At 43.1% G+C, this 18,116-nt stretch overlaps 1 protein-coding gene across 2 annotated transcripts in view; it reads right to left on the reverse strand.

Annotated features, from left to right (window-relative positions):
* Positions 1 to 18,116, reverse strand: part of ASTN1 (astrotactin 1) — a 306,207-nt gene that overhangs the window by 151,291 nt on the left and 136,800 nt on the right. For both annotated transcript variants that reach the window (NM_001266732.1, XM_077989823.1), the window contains 3 exon segments: positions 4,641 to 4,725; positions 13,554 to 13,721; positions 14,716 to 14,865. In NM_001266732.1, the coding sequence (NP_001253661.1) occupies positions 4,641 to 4,725; positions 13,554 to 13,721; positions 14,716 to 14,865 (403 nt within the window).

Below are 18,116 nucleotides of genomic sequence, written 5' to 3' on the forward strand. Positions count from 1 at the left end.
CCACTGTGCAGGGGTAAGACCTGTCCACCCTGGGTCCTGTGCCTGGCAGCAGGGTCACAAGGGATGTTGTGGCAGGGAATGATTGATTTTGTTGCCAACCTCAAAGACCAAGGCTGTAACCTCAAACATTCCATGTTCTTTTAATAACCCATTAGAAATCTGTCATCTGTGACTTTGTTTAAATGTTTCTGAAGCTATTTTTACTCTTAGTGAATAGGACCTTCTTGTGCACTGAATTCAATGATCTTGTAATCTGCCACCTGGACCCTGTCACCTGGCTGAGCTGGAGTGACTAGCTTCACCACTAAGACCAACACACAAATGTTTCAACCTGCCTCATTTCTCCCTGAGCAATTGTGGCAGAACTGGAGTCACCAGGAAATGATTGCAACCTCCTCGATTCACATGCTTTCTGCATATGGTCTCTAATTCTCTGTCATTCTTGGTTGTTTGGTCTTGACTTTTATCTACAGGATAATTTTAGGACTATGTTTTACTGAGATAATCCAGATAAATGAAAGTCTAGATAACCCCAAGAGGTTTTGCATTTGTTTCTTTGCTTTTTAGGATCATTTAAATTTAATATGAAAGGTTCCAAAAAAGTAATGTGTAGTGAGAGTACACCTGGAACGCCTCCCTCCCTCCTGCTAGTGGGTCTAGGGTCCTGTGCATTGGAGCTGCAATGTCCACAGCCTTAGTAAACAAGATCTCTTTCCTACCTAGTCTTTTGCCACCTTACCAGCCTCTTGTCCTCTCTCTGTAAAGTGAATTCTTATGCTACATTGAGCTTTTAATTTACCATTCCTGAAAAAACCATGTTTCTCATGTCTCCATACCTTTCTACATTCTGGTTCCCTTTGCTTAGAATGGCCTTTGTTATCTGGCGAGTAGAACAGTTCACAATCCAAATTCTCCATGAAACCCTATTCCCTATTCTTTGACCTCACATAACTCACCCCTTAAACTTCAATCCCACAGACTTTTGCTCACACCTTTATTTTAATAAGTCTTAGATTTCATTGCAATTACTTGTTACTTTTTCAACTATCTACGTAGACTGTTAGCTCTTCCATAGCAGGAACCACATCTTCTTCTATAAACAACCTAGCATACCCTGGACCACAATAGGTAATGGGGCGAGTATCTGTTGAAAACACAAATGAGTAGGAGAATAAATGATGGAGCAGTGAGAGAATTACTATAAACAAACTGGCTTCCTGTCATGCACATACACACACACACACACACACCATACAATCACACATATACCACATGTGCACACATACAACACAGGCACCACTCACACTCACACACACACCACATACACACACATGCACACACAAACACACACAAACACATGCACATTCAGGACCAGGTAACTAGAACAAGGCAGAGGCTGTGTAAAGTTGCAGGTGCCACTCCTCTGCCTCAAAAAAAATAATCAATTTGTAACTTCTTGTATTAGTGTCCTTGATCAATTTTCTTCCTTGTCTGAAAGTCATAAAGACTTATTTTTACTTTTCTCCTGGTACATTTGACCTTGATATTTCACTAAAGAATTTGTTTTAACTATTACTGGCCTAGGATTTGGTTGTTCTACTTCAAAGGAATCTTCAGCTATTTTAATATATGTAATATAAGAATGTGAAGTGAAAAACATTCACACATGGGCTGCTTACCTCCACTTCAGGAGAATTAAATAAAATATTCAGGAAAATCAGACATACCATTGATTTTTCCATAATACCTCAATACGTATCACTAGTTGGCAATCTGTCAGGCAGTTTTCAATTCGAGTGACAGTCTTCATGTTCAAACCAATTTCGATTACTTTTTTGAGAATCATTTAAAGAAACATGGCATTGGATCCCTGATTTAAATCAAGAGGTATGGCATTTTATACTTTTCACTTACCTTGTCATTTTATGAGGAAAAATACAGTCATTTGTCTGGCACTTTTTTAAATACTGTGTACATATAAACTCACACTGCTTATCACTCCTGGTTCCATTATCCTCAAGGGAGTCACTTTTTTCCTGCTTCTAACAGTTGCTCCATTATTTTATTAGTGTCCAAAATGAGACCTCATAGACAGTGATGATCATAGAATAATGGAAATTAAAGATGGAAATGACAGATTAGGTCTTCTTGTCTATTTCCTGGGGCTAATGTTCCTGTCAGTCTATAACTCACTGCTTTAGCCTGTCTTGTTTTCAATGACACTTATGCTGGGACCTCAACCATTTCCCTTGAGGCTCTTGTCTACATCCTAAGACTGTCTCTATATACAGCCAGAGGGAACGATGAAGGCTTATGCAATTATCAAGTGAAGTCAGGCCCATCCTCACATGATCTGTCTACAAGGCTAGGGATGTGGAGGCTTGAGCGATTAGCCACCAAATCCAATCACTACAGCCAGCCAGCCTGGATCACTCAGCGCAGAAGTGAAATATTTTGTCATTGTTTTCTCCAGCAGCAAGTCAGCAGCTAAGAGACAGAGATTGGTTATCCATCAGTTTTTACACTATTTTAATTAGTAAGAACCACAGTCCAGTGTGATTCTTAGCCATCCCATAAGCTAAAATTTTGGATCCCCAGAAACTACGCAAACATTTCAGAGGCGAAGACGGTAAGGGGACTCCATAGAATTTAAATAGCCAGTAGTATTATTCGCTCATATCCCACCGCACATCTGTCAGCCAAACCTTCTGCCCTTCTCCCCAATCTTTCAATAACAGGCTGCCTCATATGTAGCTGCCCTTTTACAAACACCTTCCTCTAAATTTTGTGGGTTCTCTCTGTGATATGACCTCAAATTCTGCCCAAACTGAGCAATCCTTCATTTTCACGAACAGAAAAATTTCATGGCATTTTGATTTCCCCAAGTTTTCTGAACTGTGACTCAGATTTCCTTTCTCTAACTTCATTCTCTCTTGTCCTTATCCCTCAACTTCAACCCGTTCCAGAACATTTGCCCTCCCCTAACATCTATGGGCATCTATCATGCCTTGACTTAGTCATCAGCTAGCTAAGTTCTCAGAGTTGAGTTCTTCTATCCCTTTATCATAAATCACTCCGTTGGGCTCTTCAATCATTTTTATTGCTCTTCTCCAAACGCTCACCCATTTGTCACCATATTTATTGCTTTGAGAGTCCAGAACTACATTCAATATTCTAGGTTTGGTCTCATCAGAATCACATGGAAGGAGTAGATCATTGACCTCAGGGACGTGAGTCCTCCATGGCAATGTCTGAAATGACATTGGTTCCTTTTTTCCACCTGTCAAGCTGCAAACACATATCTAATTTGCAATCCAAGGAACCATTCTGAGATGGCTTTTGCCTTGATTTCTTTCTAGTTTTTCCTGTTCCATTGATTACTATTATTAGTTTATTAGTTCACATTTATTGATCCCCTTCTTCTCCCACCCTCCTTCAGGACCCAGCCAATGCAGAAAGTAAACTCTCAACATCTAAAGGAAAGTAGAAAGTTGCTTTTAAAAAGTAATAGAGGGCAGCGCACAGTGGCTCATGCCAGTAATCCTAGCACTTTGGGAGACTGAGGTGGGAGGATGGCTTGAGGTCAGGAGTTGGATGTTACTGTGAGCTATTATCATGCCACTACACTCCAGCCTGGGCAACAAAGCAAGACAATGTCTCAATTAAAAAACAAAAAGGCAATAGAAAGTGAATAATGGGGATGCTTGTATAATGTGAGTGTACTTAATGCCACTGAATTGTATACTTAAAAATGGTTAAATGATACATTGTATGTTATATATTTTTTATCCCAATAACAACATTCAAAATGTAAAAAATGAAAACAAAAAAGGAATACACTACTGGCTAACACGGTAAAACTCTGTCTCTACTAAAAATACAAAAAAATAGCCGGGGGTGGTGGCGGACACCTGTAGTCCCAGCTACTCGGGAGGCTGAGGCAGGAGAATGGCGTCAACCTGGGAGGCAGAGCTTGCAGTGAGCCAAGATCACGCCACTGCACTCCAGCCTGGGCAACAGAGTGAGACTCCATCTCAAAAAAAAAAAAAAAAAAAAGGAATACACAAGGTAACTACTTTGTCCCACTCGTGTGTGTCTAGGGGAACACAAGTCTCATTGAGAAATGGTAATTGGGGATCAGGGAAAAATACTCTCTTATTCAACACAGAGTACTTCCTGAGTCTCTGTATGTCACCCCTGCTGACAGTCCTGGTGAAAACAAATTTCCACTCATGTCAGTCTTGCAAAGCTCATCAGGCTCTGGGAGAGCTACATTGGAGTCTCTGTGGCTTCATGTGTCTCCAACAAAATTATCAGCTAAATTCTGCCTGTGGAATCCTCACGGCTGGCGGCAGTGTGAAAAGGAAGAGAGGGACAGCTTGATTTTCAGATCCCAGCTGGAAGCCGCAGGGCTGCGAGTCAGAGGCATCATCCCTTGACTCGTAAATGGAGAAAAAGATGATATGGACGTCACTGGAATGGTATAAATATGGAAAGGCATAGTGACATTTTTACCCACTTGCTGTTCAGAATATACCCACCCTTTAGCTCTATTCCTTTCCATGCAGTTGCTCCACGTCATGTCTGTGTAAGGAGCAGTGACATGTGGGAACCAGCTAAGTCGTCATGCCCTCACTTACCCCTGGTTTGTCCCCCATTCGTTCCGAATGCAAAGGTGCTTATGTACGGGATCCTTCATGTAGCCTTCGTAGCAGAGGCATTCCCCTTAGAAGCAGGGTAAGGAGGAAGAAAGAGAAACATGAAGGAATTGATTAACATGTCTGTGTTTGTAAAAATTAACATGAAATAGTCAGGGTAAACTCTTACTCTAATATTAGCATGAGTGACACAGTAAGTTCCATTATGTCATATACTCCCGTCTCCACCACTCACATGAATGGATACTCCCACCAATCTTTCCATTCTCCGGTGTGTGATACTTTTCATAAAAGAGGAATCTAATATTTAGAAAGCACCTATTATATGTGTTCTGTAAGCACAAAGACCAACAATCCTTTGAGGAAAATGACTTTTTCATCTTTATTTTCTCAATGCCCAGTATACTACAAGGCACATACTAGATGAATAATAATGTTTAAAGACTGCATAAGTGAATGATTTCACCAAATATTTCTAGGAATCTTGGAAAGTAAGTATTATTGGCTATGTTATATTAATGGGAAAAATAGGCTTGAGAAAATTGAAGGCTTGTAGACAGCTTGTGAGTGGCAGAGTTAATGTTTGAGCCTATGTCCGTCTGACTCCAGACCTTTTTCTCCCACCATGCCAGGCTGCTAGCTCACAGAACAACTACTATATGCACAGGAGACCTCTTACAATGGTTTTAGAGGAACTCTGCATTTTAGCTTTTAAGTAAAAATAATTAATTATCTGGGAGTGGGTCACCAGAAGAATCATCTACAATTCCACATTTGTTTAGGATATCACTATGTTTCATTATAATTTGTTATTCCATTAGTATACCAAGGGATCCATGAGCCTTCTGGAATTTCATGCAAAACTGTACATGTGCGTATATGCATGTTTTTTTGAGGCAGAGTCCCATAACATTCATCTGATTTAGCAAATCCACGATCCCCAAAAGATTAAGAATCATTGCTCTATTCACTACTGATTTTGAAGAAAATTGTTGCTGCTTCATTATTATTGATAATTCTTTATGCAATGACATGTAGCCCAAACTACTGAAGTCAGTTATACTGCAACACTAGTTCCTACTATTTAAATGTCTGCTTGTTTAATTTATAACTTGTGAAAGAGCAAAGTGTGACTTTCTGAAATTTGTAAATAACAAAATTGCCATGTCCTAGTGAAATGATGGGTATACCATTTCTTTATCTCTCCAGAAAGAAACACTTTAAGATGATATAAATAGAATAATAGCTTTGAGTGCTATTTTCTCTTTCTGAAGATAAAACCCAGTAAAAACGAAGTGAAGGGGCCTTACAGTTAAGGGGGAAGGTATTGGATAGGGCCTGAGCAAGAGCTTTTTTTAGCATCTTAGCTTAGCCATTCATTTCAAGATTGATCTGCAAGCGGCTGTCCATCAGAGCCTCACTACCAGATCACACCATTTTTGTCCCCCACAGCCGTTCAGCTCAATGTGCTGAGAAGTAGAGTGAAAACCTCCTCATTTAAAAAAAAAAAAAATCCCACAGGGAGTATTTGATCAGGACATTGCCTCCTGCATGCTGAATTCTGGCTTCCACATGGGCTGGATCCACAGTAGGTTCAAGTTTATTGGCTTCAGTGGTACTGAGCTATATCTAGAAATGGTCAGGGAGCTCTGAGCCAAAAATAGGAAAACACAGCTTGAAATTAGGTGGCTGATGAGGCCAGGCATGGTGGCTCACGCCTGTAATCCCAGCACTTTGCAAGGCCGAGACGGGTGGATCACAAGGTCAAGAGATCGAGACCATCCTGGCTAACATGGTGAAACCCCATCTCTACTAAAAATGAGAACAAAAAAAATTAGATGGGAGTAGTGGCGGGTGCCTGTAGTCCCAGCTATTTGGGAGGCTGAGGCAGGAGAATGGCATGAACCCGGGAGGTGGAGCTTGCAGTTAGCTGAGATCACGCCACTGCACTCCAGCCTGGGCAACAGATTGAGACTCTGTCTCGGGGAGGGAAAAAAAAAGAATAGGTGGCTGATGATAAGGTTTGTGGATGAAGGCTGTTTGTCTGATAACAGGAAAGATAAAGAAGGCAATTACTGGGGAGGGCAAAAGAAGAGAGTACCAGGAGCCTGGCTTCATTGAGAAGGCTTCACACCTTCTCAATTCCAAAGAAAGCATGGATGCTAGCCTATAAGCTATACAGGGCAGAAACAAGGAATGAGGTTGGTCTTCCCCCATATGAGTAGGTCTTTGACAAATACTGCACAGTAGAAAATAAATTAATTAAAGGATGTGCCCTATATTTGCAAATATTTACAACCCATCCTGAAGATGCAGAGAGGTAAGCCAATTAATAGGTCAAGGTCTCAAATATACTTTTCCTTTTGGGAAAGATACTCTCCCAGTTGTCTTTGTGTGGACAATTAGCCATGGGCATGATATTTAGAAGCAGGAAGTAACCTTAGGAGTTTGTTAAAGCCATCACTCTGACTCTTAGAATGGTCTTGGCTAGCTGCCTTGCCTAGAATTAGGGATTGACAAAAATGGGAGTTCTCTTCCTCATTTGATACCTAGTTACCACAAAACATGTAAAAATAAATGCAGTAACAACTCAGAGTTCAAGCCGAGCCTTATTTTCCTAATGATGGCAATACCTACCATTTGTATAGCACATTTACCTTCTCAAATTACCTTCGTAGTCATTATCTCCTTATGAGGCTTCTGTCACTCATTACAATGTGGGGGCATGCTGCCGACAACCAATAAAGCTTTCCTCCACATAATGTCAGACACAGTCCAAAGTCCAAAAAACAGAGAAATTTTCAAACACATCATGCTAGATTTTGAGGATCTCCAAAATTTGCCTCTCACAGGATCCTCATTTCTGGAACCCACCAAGTGTCCCTCGTCTGTATTCCTCCACAAAACCAGTTTGGCCATCTCCAGCGAAAGGATTTCAGACTTGATGGGGGAAGTTGCTATGGCAACCAACTGCTAAATCTTGACTTTAAGAGGGGTTTTGTGAAAGCACAGGCTCCGACTGTTAGCTGTGAATTTTAAAGACCCCACAAGGGTGTTGGATGCCCTCATAAGCTAGAAGTGTTACAGTCTCCGCATCTGCTGTGACAGATGGCGGGAATGCATGAGGCGCCGACTCCATGGTGGTGTACATAGGACTCCAACGGAGAGACGTGTCATGGTACGGAGGAGAGCCCAGCCAGATAGAGTGTGCCCTGCAGGAGCACTCAGGCAACCACACTGCCAAAGAGAAGAGGCCCTGAAAGGTGGTCGTGCAGGGTCTGGAGACAGCTGCACTTGATCTGTGCTTGGTACCCTGACAGTACATGCCTGGAGGTACCTTGGATGATGGACAGTGCCTTTGGGCACTTCCCATTCTACAGCTGAAGGACTGAGGCACAAATCTCATTCAAAGATTGAGGAAAAACCTTGATGCTAGGGGTCGTCAGACATGGCTGGACTCACCATAAGTTCTCCATGAGGAAAATGCAGATCAAGGCCAAATGCCCTCAGCCACTTCTATGCTTCATGTAGGGGTGGACTTTTATGAAATGAAATTGGGTGTGCTCCTTCTAAAAAGGGAAATATTTGTAAGATATCTGACTTGGGTAGTATCTCATTGTTTGGTCTCCCTTCCCAGCGGAGACATCAGAAAAGAGGCAAGTCCAGGGTCAAATAGCCCCAAGCAACTCTGGGAAGGGAGTCAGAGGGAAGTGTGCCAAAAGAACATCCTAAAGGAATGTGCTTTAATGGAGTCACAGAACGGAGTGTAGAACGCGTGGGCAATCCGGGTATCAGGAACAAAATCGAGACTGAGCTACCCTGCCAAATTAGGTAAAAAGCAAACCACCAACCAGCCAACAAACAAAAACAGGGAAGGTTAGAGAAAGAGGCAGTGGTTCAGAGCAAGCAAAGAAGAGGGCAGCTGGTTTGACTCTGGGAAGTGGGTCGGATGCCCCTCAGCAGGTTTACACATTTCCACATGGTTGGGTCTGGCCTATGGAAAGACCTGGGACAGAAGAGATTTCAGTGAACATCTTGGATAAAGATTAAAATTTAATTTAGCTGGGAAGCCTATGCTCCTTGCAGAACCATAAAAGCTATGTATCTTGAAAATGGCAATGAGGGTCTGTGGCCAGGATTGATGGGGGCTGTGAAATAAAGCAGGTGTGTGAAGCCTCCACGGCTGTCCATATGGCAGAACCAAGGCCAGGGAGAGAGGAAAGAGAAAGGCCACTGAAACCAGGTAGTTTGTGTCTCCATCAAAAAAAAACAAAACCAAAACAATCAAACAAACATACAACCATAACAAAAAACCCTTGCAAAGTGCAGGGAAAGTCAACCTCTGGCTGCATCCGGGGAGCATCAAGTCATGCAGCCCTAGTGCTTTGCTGTTAGCCCCACTTAACCAGAGGCACACCTGGGGTTACAAACCTGGGGACATGTGGGAGAGAATGTCAGAGTGCAGTTGGCAAAGGGGGCTAATGGCAAAGCATCAGGGGGCTGGGGCTCTGCTGCAGTCACACAGAAGTGAAACAATTCTAAACCTTCTGCCTTAGTTCCTTTCCTGCAGCTTGAGCAGTGGGAACAGGTTTGAATAATGGTCAGGAGTGTGAGTTCTGAGTCAGGCAGCCTGAGTTTGAAGTCCAGCTAGGTCATTAAACTAGGTAAGTGATCTTGGGCAGATAAGTCAACAATTCTGTAAAATGGGGATAAGAGTACCATCTACTTCATGGTGTTACAGTGAAGCTCCAATTACATAAGCTAAGTAAAACACAATGCTTGACACATAGTGAGCTCTCAAACATCACCTATCCTTATTTTTACCGAAAACCATTTTTTTCTAGGCATTTCCCACCAGTCTCAGCTGACCTGGAAGGGCACACAGTAGGCTTTCTGAAATTGTCAATGCAATGAACCTAACTCACATGCATGCTGAATTACCAGACAGCTAAATGATAGGAACATAAATTGTCATAGAATGAGAATGGTTAGAAGAGGTCACAGTGCTCAGCAGAAGACTGGGAATGGCGGGCATACCTTGGGGTACCAGCCTACCATTTCTCAAGTGCATCCAAGTTCAAATTGGAAAGACTTTGGGCACTTGATGATCTTAAGAGCATTTGCTAGTGCTTAGTATATCCCATGCATTGGGCTGAGTGCTCTAGGTATGTTACATCCCTCCCAGGTAGCATGTTGCTAGAATAGAAATACAGAGGGAGGCTGGAATGAAAAACACATCAGCAAGTTTTCTCCAGCTCCAGTTCTTCCATAGATTCCTGATACATCTTTAAAAGGTCTATAAATTGCACAAGAAAGATATAAAGAGGGAGCAAAACAATGTTTTTTCTATCTTTATCTTTTCTTTTTATTCTATTTATTTATTTCTTTGAGACAGGGTCTCATTCTGTCACTATGGCTAGAGTACAACGGTCCAATCTCTGCTCACTGCAGCCTCGACCTCCCAGACTCATGCAATCCTTTTGCCTCAGCCTCCCAAGTAGCTAGAACTACAGGTGTTGCACCACCCACCATGCCTGTTTAATTTTTTGTATTTTTATTAGAGACGGGGTGTATGTCATGTTGTCCAGGCTGATCTCGAATTCCTGGGCTCAAGCAATCTGCCTCCCTCAGCCTCCCAAAGTGCTGGGATTATAGGTGTGAGCCGCCACACCCAGCCTGTCTTTGTCTTTTCTCTCCTGCCTTAGTGTATAAGTTTTATATTGCTACAGTAAAAGCATACCACAAACAAAGTAATTTAAAACAACATAAATTTATTATCTTACCAGAATTTTAACATGAGTTTCACTTGGCTAAAATCAAGGCGTCTATAGAGCTATGTGGTCTTCTGGAGTCACCCGGGAGAATATATTTTCTTTATTCTTGCCTTTTCCAGTTTCTAGAGGCTGCTGACATTCCTTGGCTCATGCTTCCTTCCTCCATTCTCAAAGTCTGTAATGGCTGCTTGAGTCCCCACATCACACCACTCTGACCTCCTCTTCTACCTCCCTATTTCACTTTTAAGAATACTTGTGATTACATTGTGACCACTCAGATAATCTTCCCCCAAAATCTCCGTTTTAAAGCTAGTTGGTTAGCAACCTCCATTCCATATGCATCACTAATTCTCCTTTGCCATGTAACATGACACATTCGCAGGTCCTGGAGATGAGAATGTGGACAATTTTGGGAGGGCATTATTGTGTGTCTCACGCCTGGTGTTCTGGAGCATGGTGCAGGTGACAGGTAAACAGAGACTCCCTCGGGGACGCTTTTAGGAAGGATGCCTGAGGAGAGCTCCAGGCACCAGGAAGCTGCTCCTTTGCAGTGACTGAGCATCTGTGTTTGTGTGTGTGTGTGTGTGTGTGTGTGTGTAAAAGTACACAAGTGCACTGCACAGCTCCATGCATCCATATGGGCAGACCCCTCAGTATGGCTGGGAAAGCACATGTCCCAACACTATGACATTTCCAAGTAAGCTAGCTAGAGGATTTCAAAAATAACGTCGACTTGACTTGAAGCCAATTCCCACACTCAGCTCTTGGGAGAAAGGCTCTGGGATGGAGTGTGGGAGGCGATAAAGTTTCTTACTGATGAGCGTGTGGGATGACCACATCACCAATGCTTTCCAATTCCAGCATTCATGAAAAGGAGAGTCTTCGCAGTATTGTTTCTCAGCTGCTACCCAAAATGAAGATGCTGCACCTTAGTTTTGTCTTGGGGTTTGGGATCTTATTTTTAGTCTTCCTCTGTGTCTTTCCAATTGGAAATTCATTCATTGTCACAGACACTGAGAAGCCATTAGCAGGGGAGGGGCTTCCCAAAGTCATTTTCAGCAAGGATTAGAAATGAGACATCTGGAAGCGACTGAAGAGTTGATGGGAGGGCTTTGCTGTGGACAAGCAGCTTCCTGGTGCACAGAACAGTAATGCTTAGTAATGGTTGTTGTTTAAATAGTTTTGAAAGACAAATATGTTGGATCTGACATGTCTGGGGAAATTAAGCAACCCTTTATAAGCCCACCTTTGCAGATTTCATGATAAATAAAACACAGACTCTGCTTTAGGTAGCTGTGGGACTTTGGGCAAATCATGTAACTTCTTAAAGAATTCAAATGTGAATGTAAAGCATAGAGGCAGTTTATCATTGAGACCCCTCCAATCATAAAGTACCAATCTCTTGTTTTCACATGTAACTGAAGGTGCTTCCTTTTTTTTAAAATCCAAGTAGGAGCATCCAAAGTTCCTCTGGGGATCAAGCTTCTCTCAGAAGTGAGTGTAACAACTGAGATTGTCCCAAATCCTTCCAATCCAAGCCAGCTGGAGAACTAGGGTACCAGAGACTAGCTCAGTTGCATGGAGAGCCCCCACCTCTGAGATTAGCTCTTTTCAATTTCTCCCAAGCACACTAACTTTGGGCATGGTACACAGCCCATCTGTTTGGTTTGGTGTTTGCCTGACAGCGTGGGAGGAGCAGCAAGTAAGCACAGTCTTAGACTTCAGATGTTTAAAATGTTGTACTTTCTCCATATGGGGGCCTAGAATCTCTGTGATGGGCCCACATAAAACAACTTTAACACCTAAGATGGTGAATTTTAGATGTTTCAGTTACCTGCTACTCTCCCAGAGGGATCTAGTCATAGATTATAGCAGAAGTAAGGGCTAGATATCTTAGACTCATCCTCTATTAAGATCTCTCCACCTCAGCACCTGAAGAAGATACGAGTGTGGTGGGCTGGGGTAAAGGGGGTTGGCAGGGGGTGGCTGCACATGATGTACAAAAAGCTCCAGGGTTTGGGCCCCAACTCCAGCAACATTTTGCTTGGGATTCTTAGATATCACTGTAACGCTTTCCTTTGCTCTAAGGGATCATACTACTTTGGGAAGGATCTATTTGTGGTACTCAATTTACCAAAACCAAGTCTTCGTAGAGACTACTATAGGTGAATGTCTTCTACAGTGAAAGTGCAAAGCAGCCTGAAATAAGAGATCCATGCTCCTGGCTGTATTGGAACCCAAGAAGCAATGGGAGAGCTTTAATTCATGCCACACCAGAATTTGAACCCTCCCTCAGGGAAACCCCAGCTCCATTTGATAATATAACAGACTTGAAGACATTCCTACTCTTTGACCCAGTACTCTCTCACTAAGATTTTTCTGAAGAAAATAACTTCAAATGTGTCTAGCATTTATGTGTAAAGATGTTCATTTTAATAGTATTTATAAACATTAAAAATTTAAAGCATCCTAAATGTCAAATAATAGGGGACTGTTTAAATGAGCTATGATATAGACATACAATGGAATACCAAATGGCCATTAAAATTATGTGTTTGAGGATTATTTAATGATTCTGGAAAAGTTATGATGGAATGTTAAGTGAATAAAGCAGGAAAACTCTACTAGACATAGTATGCTTCTAGGAAGCCCCTAAAAATCATGCATAGAAAAGAGATCAGAAAGGAGGACATTAAAAATTTTAAAGTGACTTATCCAGGAGATAGAAATATAGATGATTATCATTTTCTTCTATAAACTTTTCTAATTTTTAAAAAGTTTTCTATAATAAACATGCATTAATTTTATCATCATAAAATGTCTAGCCCCAGTAGTTAAATATCCCCTGGCTGTGTGACAAATGGGTTATGGAACTCATCCTAAAACTGAGTTTTCTGGCTTGGAACTACAGTTAGGATCCTTCCAAGTCTTCTGCCAGAAAATGACCACAGTTTTGGCCAATAAGTTCTACGGCCCAACCACATGCTGGCAGTCCACATGGTCTAGACTCGAGATGGCAGTGGGACAAGGGAGTTGGGAGGCATGGTCTGAATTTCAAGGGAGTGATTGTAAAAGGCATGATCTCTCTGACAGTTACCCGCTGCCCGGTGCTCCCGCCTACCAGTTTCGGGGTCACATTGGTGTTCACAGGGGTCCAGGAGCCGCCGGGCACAGAGGTCCATGGCCCAGGGTCCACTGGAGTTCTGCTGAGAGAAGAGAACCACTTGGGCAGGGTTCAGCCAGTCACTGGCATCCAGCTGGCTCCCCTCCAGCAAGATGAAGCGGCTCCCTGCAGGGTGAGAGAAAGGAAGCATGCCTATGTGTGCAACACAGCACACGTCCACAAGCCACTGAAGACAAGGAAATCCCAACCTGAGAATTAGTACCAATCAGAGATCCTAGCCCATCATTACTCCCAGAGCAAGGGATCAGCAGACAGAGCCTGGGCCATCACCTGGACCTCTGTGAGGCCAGACATTGAACTCTCCAGCCACAGAGTCCCCTGCTGCCTTGCTCCATTCCATCTTTCCAGGGTGTTCCTAAGGAACACAGGGACAGAAGAGCCCTGTGATGGCCATGGCATGGCTCCATCAGACCCAGCCACAGGCCCTGGCACTCCTCCAAGGAACAGGGGCTGCTGCCTGTCTTCTCGTGCTATGAGAATTGCAGGCCCTCTAACACTGCGTGAAGTCTCCACCTCTTTGCAGCCTTACAGCAAGTCAGAAAACAGACATTAACAAGTCAATTAGGTGCTCTGGGCTTAAATGATTCAGGGACTCTCAGAACCTATATTACTCCTTCATTATATTGGGGTCCCCCTGGATGAAAGCAAATTATTACTTCTGAGTTCTAGGCTTACAGCAAGTTACTGCAATTAGGAATTTCTCACCCAGGCATACCAAACTAAAGCATGGCTAATTCTTAAACATCTCTACTACTCCACTTAGCTTTTTCCTTCTCAAAGGCTAAGGGGGTCTTGGGGCCTTCCTACCTCTAGCCAGTGGGCTGTGCATTTCTCTCAAAGACAGAGACATATTAAAAACAAACAAAAATGGGAGAGGGCATAGAGAAGAAGAGGTGATCACTTTAGTTTATTTTTTTAACTTGCTTTCTAAGTTCATCTATGGGCAGTACAATTGTATCCTAATCCTTACTTATTTCAGTTTGGTTTTCCCCCGATAGAGTAATAGGTAACAGTGACTCCTGTCTTCTCTAGCCTTTACCCAACTGGAAAACTTTCCTTTTTGGGGGGCAAGGTCGCATCCTCAGAAGAATGGGCTCACCATCAGCAATCAGGTGCTCAGGGACATGCAGGGTGATCTTGACAACGAGAGGGCAGTTGACGTGAGAGGAGCACACGAGGCCAATCACACAGCTGGTGATGCTGATCAGGGTCAAGGTGGTCTTATTCACAGGACTTCGGGGAGAACCCACTGAAAGTGAGACAAAAGCAAGATACACGGTGGTAAAAAGTTTGGCATTGAGAATCCAACTTGGGCTTTTTGCCACCCATCCTGGCAAACAGGGGAGACAGCTGGCAAAACCAGCCCATGGAGGGAACTGTCTCTGGCTGCATGACCTCAGTGACCTTCTTCCTCACAGACACCATGCCATCAGTTGGAGTCAGAGGGGACTTGGCCAACTGGTGGCCCTCAAGGTCAATAATAGTCTGTTGACCATTTTCAGTCTTCCTGGGCCAAGTTCACAGGAGAAGTCATAGAGGGGGCATTCTCTTCCCCTAGTTGCCTTACTGAGCTCCAGGCATTTGCCAAGGGTGGGAGGGATGCTTTAATCCCACACTGTACTTCCCATCGCTCTTCACAGAGGGCACTCTGCACAGAGCAGCTCCACCCCCACAGTGCACACTGCTGCTCCAGGAGGAACTTCCTGAGCTGGAAGAGCTTGTGCTTACTCTGTGGGCAAGAGTTCTACCAAGTGACTCTTACTCTGTGAGACCTGGAATGAGGAAAACGGGGAATGTCTGCTCTGTATGAGCAGACAACGTTGTCACACCAGGATGCTCTCCACAGTCCTGGAATCACTGGAGGAAATAATCATTGCTGAGGATTAAGAAACACTCCCAGGGAGGTGGAAATAGGGATAGGGAGGGAAGGGGGTTTTGTTTCTTTATTTTTTTACGTACCACTGTTAAATTTTTTTAATTTTTTGTTTCTTGGCTTTTTTTTTTCCTGTTGGGGAGAAGATGAAATGCTGTTAAGCAGGGGAGCCTTATGCTTATGGAAGCAGAACAAATGTGGGAAAGTAAGAAAGCAAGACAACAAAATGTGTGGGTCTTTTGGAATTTTTTTCTCTTCTGTGTTAATATTTATTACTGATAGTAATAAAAGGCTTCCATTAAGGCAGACGTTGTGCTGAGTGTTTTACATATCTTATTTTATTTTTAATATTTGCTTTCCAACAATAAGCCTATGAGTCTGTATGGGAGCCACCCGCTTTACAGATGAGGCAAATAGATCTGTAAGAGGTGATGCTCCTTGTGGCAGTTAACACTCATCAACTGGTGATTGTGTGTCAGGCTCCAGTGCTCAGGGTTTGATGTGGCTCGTATCATTGACTAGTGTCCCCAGTCTTATGAGGCAGCTCCCCTGGAGCAATAGAGGGTTGGAGAGGCTGGAGAGCATGCCTAGTCCCAGGAAACTACTAACATGTGGAGCCAGATAAAAAAGGAGATCTAGGTGAGGTTTCAGGCTGCACGAACAATGCACTACTCAGTCTTTGGGCCCACTGGTGCCTTTGGAACTGATGTTCTCAGGAACACAGGTATGAGTTTTTGGTTTATGGATATACTTGTCCTTTAGGGGAGCAGTTTCCTCTGGGTACATGTGTTGGCAGTAGCTGGAAATGAGAGACTTGAAGGCAGAAGGTAGTCTCTGGGTCCTCCGTCCTTGATAGATGGAAATATTCTGTTCATGTTACTATCCTTTCATAATAGAGTCTATTTTCCTAAGCTTACAGATTTCCAGCCCAGCCCAGGCCTCAGATGCAGATTCACCTTCTCTCAAAACCTCACTACCTCCTCTCGCCACCTTCTCCCAAACCCCGCTCCTCCAACTACTTCCATTGCCCAGCCAATGGCACTGCCACCTATTTGTTTTCTCAAGTTTAAAAACTCCATTATATCCAACTCTTTCCTCTTGCTTACAAGCCACACCCCCACCCTGCCCTCACCAATGCCATTAAATCTTTGTCTCTTTAGGGTATGTACCCAGCAGTAGGATTGCTGGATCATATGGTAGCTGTATTTTTAGTCTTCTGAGGGACTTCCAAACTGTTCTTCATAGTGGTTGTACCAGTTTACATTCCTACCAGCAGTGTACAAGGGTTCGCTTTTCTCCACATCCTCATCAGTGTTTGTTATTGCCTGTCTTTTGGGTATAAACCATTTTAACCGGGGTTAGATGATATCTCATTGTAGTTTTGATTTGCGTTTCTCTAATTTCATGTCCAAAACTTATCTGGCCTCCATTCTTTCCATCCCTCCCTACCGATATCATCTTATAGCTAAACCAAAGTAAAAGCCATCCATCTGTTCCCCTGCCTCAAGGTCACCCTGCTGTCACCTATTCTGCATGCTGTCCCTGGAAGGATGCTTCATGGAGCAGAGCAGACCAGGACATTGCTCTTTCATCAGGTCCAAGTCCCTTGGAATCAAGCTCATGTACTTTCTGGCTTTTGCTGGTCTTCTAACATTATTTCCTAAGAAACCCACAAACCTGCACCCTCAGCTCTATTCTAGTAAACATTTTACTGCTCCCTGACAAGACCATCATAGTTTATGTCTCAGTGACTCTGCACAGATTATTTCCTCCTCCACAGAAGGCCATTTTGTCACCTTGTCAGCCTAGTATACACCTACTCTTCAAGTCTCAGCTCAAACAACATCTCCCTGTAAACACTTCCCTGAAACCTCCAAGAACAGATTCTCACTAATTCCTTGGTGTTCTAGCCCTCGGTGCGCCCTGCCGTTATAGCTCTTATCACATAGAATCATCACTGTTTACAGGCAATTGCCACTGCTCTCGTGTGACTGAAATGACTTGCTACTGATATTCCTGTCTCTATGGTCTTTCTGCATCATCAACCCATAATCCAGCATCTCTACCTGGTTTCAGAACCTCCAATGGTTCCTTACACCCAACCGAGGCAAGCAGAAACTCAGTCACATGGCATGTGCATGGTCCTTTGTTAGCCATTTTCCAGCCTCATCCTTACCATCTCGTGTGCGTATGTATTTATAACTTGATGACAGCTGCCATATTGAATGACTTTTACTTCCTTTAAAACACCATGTTCTTTTGTCCCTTCAAGGCTTTTTATGTGCTATTTTCCTTTACTAAAATGCCCTTATCCTAGACTTCTTCTCTTTTGAGAAACCTGGTACAGTGTGTGTGTGTGTGTATGTGTGTGTGTGTGTGTGTGTGTGTCCGGGTTCTAATTACTTTCTCCCTTTTCGCCTCCTATTGCTGCCAGGTAGGATTAACTGTCATCTCTTCTGAGTACTCTCTTCACTTTATTTATATTATTAAATTAAGCCTTATCACTGTGCCATATTTTCATGTTTCTACCACCTATCACAAACCTGACCCACAGCAGGAGGGTTATAAAATGTTTTTGTTGGTCTGATGGATATATCCAATCCAATTCAACAAACACTTACAAGCAT

The sequence above is a fragment of the Macaca mulatta genome, chromosome 1 (assembly GCF_049350105.2).
Source record: "Macaca mulatta isolate MMU2019108-1 chromosome 1, T2T-MMU8v2.0, whole genome shotgun sequence".
Classification (NCBI taxonomy): Eukaryota; Metazoa; Chordata; class Mammalia; order Primates; family Cercopithecidae; genus Macaca; species Macaca mulatta.